Consider the following 6,608-nt stretch of genomic DNA (forward strand, 5'->3'; position numbering starts at 1 on the left):
GACCGTCTCAGAACGCGACAGACTGCGCGAGGGAGAGAGAAATAGGGGAAGAGAGAGCAGAGCAGCGCAGCTGCACAGAATTGTTATCGCAAGCTGCCTGCCTCCGCTGCCGGCCGCACTACCTAATCCCCGCGCTCGTTTCCCCACCGTCCGATGGCCGCCGTCACGCCGCCGCCGCAGTCGGACCCGCCGCCTAAGACGGGGCGCCCGGCCTCATCCGCCGCCGCCGCGGCCAAGGGAGGAGGGGGCGGGGCGGGCGCCGCCAGGGGGCTGCTGATGGGGAAGTACGAGCTGGGGCGCCTCCTGGGGCACGGCACCTTCGCGAAGGTGTACTACGCGCGGCACGTCGGCACGGGGGACAACGTTGCCATCAAGGTGCTCGACAAGGAGAAGGCCGTGAAGAGCGGGCTCGTCCCGCACATCAAGCGCGAGATCGCCGTGCTGCGCCGCGTGCGCCACCCGAACATCGTGCACCTGTTCGAGGTTATGGCCACGAAGACTAAGATCTACTTCGTCATGGAGCTCGTGCGCGGTGGCGAGCTCTTCTCCCGCGTCTCCAAGGGCCGACTCAGGGAGGACACCGCGCGCCGCTACTTCCAGCAGCTCGTCTCCGCCGTGGGGTTCTGCCACGCCCGCGGCGTCTTCCACCGGGACCTCAAGCCCGAGAACCTCCTCGTCGACGACCGCGGGAACCTCAAGGTATCGGACTTTGGACTCTCCGCCGTCGCCGACCAGTTCCGTCCCGACGGTCTGCTCCACACCTTCTGCGGCACGCCGGCATATGTGGCTCCCGAAGTGCTCGGCCGCCGCGGTTACGACGGCGCCAAGGCCGACGTGTGGTCGTGCGGTGTCATCCTCTTTGTGCTCATGGCCGGGTATCTCCCTTTCCATGACAAGAACATCATGGCCATGTACAAGAAGATTTACAAGGGCGAGTTCCGCTGTGCGAGGTGGTTCTCCAAAGACCTTACCAGCTTGCTGACGCGCATTCTTGACACTAACCCCAACACTCGGATCACTTTGCCGGAGATCATGGAGTCGCGCTGGTTCAAGAAAGGATTCAAGCCTGTCAAGTTCTATATCGAGGATGACCAGCTGCATAAAGTTATAGATGATGAGGATGGCCTGTTGGATATGGGACCGGCTGGTCCTGTTCCTCCACCATTGCCACCTCCACCACCGCCTCTACCTCCGCCAAAGGTTGATGGTGATGAATCAGGGTCGGACTCAGACTCGTCGATCTCATCCTGCCCTGCTTCTGTGTTATCTAATGAGAGCCAAAGGCCCCGTGGCTCGCTCCCACGTCCAGCAAGCCTTAATGCGTTCGATATCATATCATTCTCAAGGGAATTTAACTTATCAGGGTTATTTGAGGAGAAAGGGGATGAAGTGAGGTTCATCTCGGCTGAGCCCATGTCGGATATCATAACGAAATTGGAGGACATTGCAAAGCTGAAGAGTTTCAAGTTGCGGAGGAAGGACTGGCGGATCTGCCTGGAGGGTACAAGGGAAGGAGTTAAGGGGCCATTAACAATTGGCGCGGAGATATTTGAACTCACACCTCCCCTTGTAATGGTGGAGGTAAAAAAGAAGGCAGGGGATAATGAAGAGTACGAGGACTTCTGCAACAAGGAATTGAAGCCAGGGATGCAGCACCTTGTCCACCATATGGTCCGAGCTCCAAGTATGCTTACCGATGCCGAGTAGGTCGAAAGGTAGTAAATTTCCTTCACTTTTTCTTATGATGTTACTGATGCCATTCCTAATAATATTTTTAACAATATTTATTTGCGTGATCCAACCTCTGTAGATTAAAATCACATGTGTTCTACTTATGCTAATTCAAGCATGATATGTTTGCTTTGCTAATTCTGTGTGAACAGTCATGAATTTCTTGGCCCAGATATTCTCTTGCTAGTCTTTGAACATACTAGTTTTTGATAATTGCTTGTTGGAAACAAGCGAGGTCTGGAATTGTCTGCAGAATGATTACTTAAAATGCATCACCACTTGATCAAAATTAAAATTTATATACCATGTTCTAGTGGTTCTGCAGTTGCTTAACAGTTGATTTCTTTATTTCTAGGTATAGGTCACATGCTGGCTTCACTAAGATCCATGCATTATGAACACATGTCACGAGCACAAGTTATCTTTGGCATCCCAATTGATTAGTTTTTCGCCTAGCTTGATTGGATCTCTATTTTCTGTAGCTATTAGTTAGACCAGGACATTTTTCTATATCACATCTTCACTTTTAAAAGCTTCTGTTGTGATTATCCACATTCTGTTGAAACTTACCTTCTCAGCTCGCAAGTAAAAATACAATGAACTTATTTTATGTTCTTATGCCAGCATTACTTCCATAATACTGCTGTTGCATCTAGCTGTGAGTAATCTACACCCCCTTTTTTACTGAATGTTATCAAAAATAAAGTAAGAAGGAGGGGCTCATTCCTTTTATTCCATAAGGAAACTTTCTCAGAAGGTTTCGAGCATGCTAGTCCAAATTTGGGAACTTTAGGGTGCATTTGGTTCCTCAACCAAACCTTGCCTACCCTTGCTGAGCAAGGATTTGATGATGCTGCTGCTGCTGCTGCACTTGGATGTTTGGCTAGCTTTGTCTCAGTTCTCGTGGTAGCAAGAATTTCCAACGTTTCAGCTTGCTACCAGCGGTGAGCCAAAATGGCTCTCCTGAGGAAGCAAGTTTCTTGGAGCTTGTGCTGGTAGGGTAAAATAATCTTGCTTGGGAACCAAACGTCTTGTACTCTCTGTAGATAAACAATTCAGGTTTATGCGGTGTATCGCTTTTATCCCTCTATCATAAATTACAGTTACAGTGATGTTATGACTTCTTCCTGCATTAGAGTTATTCAGGTTTACTTGTGCGATGATGGCAGTAGGTTGTATTCACCATTTATTGTATGTCAGGAGCTGATTTGTGGGGTTTGTACTTTGTACATTGGTGGCTTTGTGTTAAATTTCCTCATTGTTGCATTATTGATCCATAATCATCATCTGTGTGCAGTTAATGATAACATCTACCTTTTTGGATCCATGTTGATCACTTAATTTGACAAATACAGTCATAATTATAATGAAAAACATGGATCACATTAGCACAACCAAATCTTACGCATATCTGCAGCCACAATCAGGAGTTGCTACTTTCTTGGTCAGCTTAGTTGAATGAAAATTTAAGCATGATTAATCCTTCCAGGCACACACAAAAAAAAAACATCATTTGAGCTTCTTTTTCTCTATCAATTGCCCTTTCTTGAGCCTGAAGTTTTCTATGTCTTAAATCACTCTGCCTAATGTTCTTCACATAAATAAGTGGATCCGGTAGTAATACTATCATTCACTGGGATCATATAGTTATTAGTTCCTGCACATGGAAATATTTTGATTGTTCAGCTGTAGGTTTATTTCGGTATAGTATCAACGGATTTAAACTTCCTTTGTGGCCCGATGGGGCATATGAATATTAAAGCTTTGCAGGGTAATGTGATTGTATTTAGATGCACAAATTTCCTGATAGGTTATAAAAAAAAATGGTGTGCTTGTCATGGATCAGCATGGATGTTTATTACGATTTCTGAAACTTGTGACAGGACTGCAGAATCGATTGCTTTATTATCTGACCATTTCCTTTGCTCACTGCAGGCTTTGAACTTAACAACAGCACTTCGCACGGAGCTACTGGTAACAGGAGTGACATTCGGAGCGGCATGAGGCTAGAGACACAGTTGAGCACAGCACAGCTGACCAGAAGAGATCGTAGTCGGAACAAAAATCTTGACCAGTTCCACACCACTGTAGTTCTGCAGATGATGAGCTCGACATCTCTTGACTGAATAACTTCTGTTCTCCACGAGGGCAAACTGTGCCCGCCATGGAGGAGGGAGACTGGTTGTAGTACATACTCCGGTGTCTTTGTTGGTACCTGAGGTTAAGTTGTTGCTGAATGTTGTTGTATCGCGGGTGCTGTAGTCCTGCTATTGGTTGTAGGCGCGCAACAGGATAATAATAATAACTAGCAGGGAACCCCGCGCTTTGCGCGGGTAATAGTGGGGAAAAAATATTTGTTTTGCGTCCAAAAAAAAAGGGAAAAACAGGGTGGTACTGTTCCTTAACGGGTAAGTGCTGTTCGTAGCAACCCGTTACTGTTCCAAAACCCGGTTATTGTTTACGAAAACCCGTTACTGTTCAGCAGGGGAAACACATCGCGCGTTGACTGTGCCGGTAACAGTGTTCTGTGAGAGGAGACGGAGTTTTTGGATTGCACGCTTATTATACTATTGTATAGATTTGGTTAGGCTTCGTTCGCCTGGCTGGAAAAAAAAAACTGCTGCTGTCTTTTGATGTTGATTTATTATGAGAGAAAAACTTCATGAATGAAAAGTAGTGCTGGGCGAACGATAAATCAGGTGCATCCTAGACCGGCACATCCGCACATGCTCAGCTCCGGCCTGATTGGGATTCCGAATCTTCGATTTCTGATGCCGCATAATTGTACAGTCCCGATTTGGAGAGGCGCTGATGTTTCGGACTCTGCAGGAGTCGTCTACCAGGACAGGGAGGCCGGATTGGCAGGGAGTGCGGCGGCCCTAGTCGAGCACGTGAGCCGGCGTTGGGGCTGGGTGGCGTACCCACCGGCGCGCGTGGGCTGCCGGGCCGGACCAAGAAAGCGCCGTGTGCGGCTACGCGGGGCTCGGAGTTGGGCCCCCCACTTTTGTTGCTGCACGCCTGCAGAGATAAAGATCGCACAATTATCGTGATGAATGGGTTTTGTGTCGCCGTCTATCTGTGACCGTGTTCTTTTTTCTGGATTCGCCGATAAGCACAATCGGTGACGCTGACACTGACATGCGAGCGATGAAGAATGGAACGGCGAGGGCCGCGGATATGTCTGATACTAGTAGAAAGCGCGCGCCTTCGCGCGCGTGGGCGAGAGAGCGTGGCAGGTATAGAAGAAAGCATATGTTATGTTGATATCTTTAGATTTGACTTAAATGAATATGTTTATCAAGGAATGGTCACCAGAGAGACTAATGCTATAGTTCATTAGACGACAAAAGCATCAATATTAAAGATAAGTCAACGTAACGGAGTACCCTAAAGATAGATTGCTATCATGATCATGATAAGGCAGCAATGAGTAGCTAGTAAAATGAGCATCGATCTTTGTATCTCTTCGCCGATGAATCAGCAGCAGCTTGCAAGTGATCAGTTAGCAATTTGCAAAATCAGGTGTTTCCCATGATTGAGAACGCAAAGGTGGAATTTGAAGCCTCATTCTTTGTCAAAGCATTCAGCATCACACGTTGGGCCATCTGTAAAGAGAGAAATGGCCACATCTTTAGACAAAATCAGCCTGATACAGCTATGTACAAAGGTGGAATTTGAAGCTTCACACCCAAGGATGTTTTTCGCTGCATAAGCAACTCATGTAAAACATTTCGGTTACCAAACAACTATGTACAAATGAAACATTAAAAAATAGGTTGCTAATTATATGGTGTTCTCTACTCAGACCAACTGCTGCAGGCAAAAGTATTTTTAAATGATTCAAGTAACCATATAATTGTCTGAACTTTGAAAGGTTGCTATGGCTTAGAACATAACACACACTGCACCTATAACCAACCTTTATTTCCCTTGAATACCAACTAAGAAAATACCTAACAGAGACATGCATGTGCACTGTCTAATTTGACTTACACTGAATATTTTTAGTGTTCAATTAGACTTCCTTAACAACAGAGTATGCAAAGAATTATTGCTTATTTTTTTGTGCCCACCTGCTTGATGACAAGCATAGTAAGCTCTGTAGCCATCGCTCTGAACAATGAGTCTACCATTGGTCCACAATTATCAGCATTCTGGATCAAGTCTCATATAAAATGGAGCATGCGGCACTTTCTGCAGAGCAAATCCGAATTAGGCCGTTGGACCATCCATCACAAAAAAAAAACTATCAATTCTAAATAAACCTGAGGGCAGCACAATAAATACCAAATCTATAAAATTGACAGGAATTTGTGTGTAACGTATAGATGAACCAAACTCGAAACGAAGCATAAGATATTTAAAGAGTTGTTCTAGCCATTAGACACATGCAGTTTTGAAGGTCATGAAACTCTCTTCCTTTGTACGTGCACATGAAAAAACATGCAGTAAATATGATTATACATATGCATGTGCAGAGGAATTTTTATGAAATAACAGAGTGAATTATGGCTTTATTATAAATGGAGAACCTGCATGAATAAAATATATTAAAGGGAACTGCATATCTCCCGATACTCAAGACTCAAATTTAGACAGTTCGGATCGATTTGCAGTCATGTTTGCCTCTACGCTTCGTGGCTTCTTTTTTTAAGCACAAAAGGGGTCAGCACATACAACCTCAATAATATCATAGCTCACACCTTTGAAGAAATTGTCACCTGAAAATGATTGAGTTTCAGTAATCTGTGATATAGTTACACGTGCCTATATATGGTGCAACAGGAAATGGTATTACCACATATAGCAAAATAATGTGTTTTTGCTTTCACCTTATTTACTTCACAAGGTTGAAAGGCAGCCAATTTGGAGAGAAG

General features: G+C 45.4%; 1 protein-coding gene across 1 annotated transcript; it reads left to right on the plus strand.

Annotated features, from left to right (window-relative positions):
- On the plus strand, positions 1-4,177 carry LOC136456597 (CBL-interacting protein kinase 19-like). Its single transcript, XM_066456517.1, has 2 exons — positions 1-1,715; positions 3,667-4,177. Exon 1 carries the CDS (start codon positions 154-156, stop codon positions 1,705-1,707), a length of 1,554 nt encoding a protein of 517 aa, XP_066312614.1. The 5' UTR covers positions 1-153; the 3' UTR covers positions 1,708-1,715; positions 3,667-4,177.
- The last annotated feature ends 2,431 nt before the right edge of the window (positions 4,178-6,608 follow it).

The sequence above is a fragment of the Miscanthus floridulus genome, chromosome 6, assembly GCF_019320115.1.
Source record: "Miscanthus floridulus cultivar M001 chromosome 6, ASM1932011v1, whole genome shotgun sequence".
NCBI classification, from domain to species: domain Eukaryota; kingdom Viridiplantae; phylum Streptophyta; class Magnoliopsida; order Poales; family Poaceae; genus Miscanthus; species Miscanthus floridulus.

What these genes read in the sequence shown, in the direction of transcription:
- LOC136456597 (XM_066456517.1), top strand. Translation starts at nt 154, where the DNA reads ATGGCCGCCGTCACGCCGCCGCCGCAGTCGGACCCGCCGCCTAAGACG.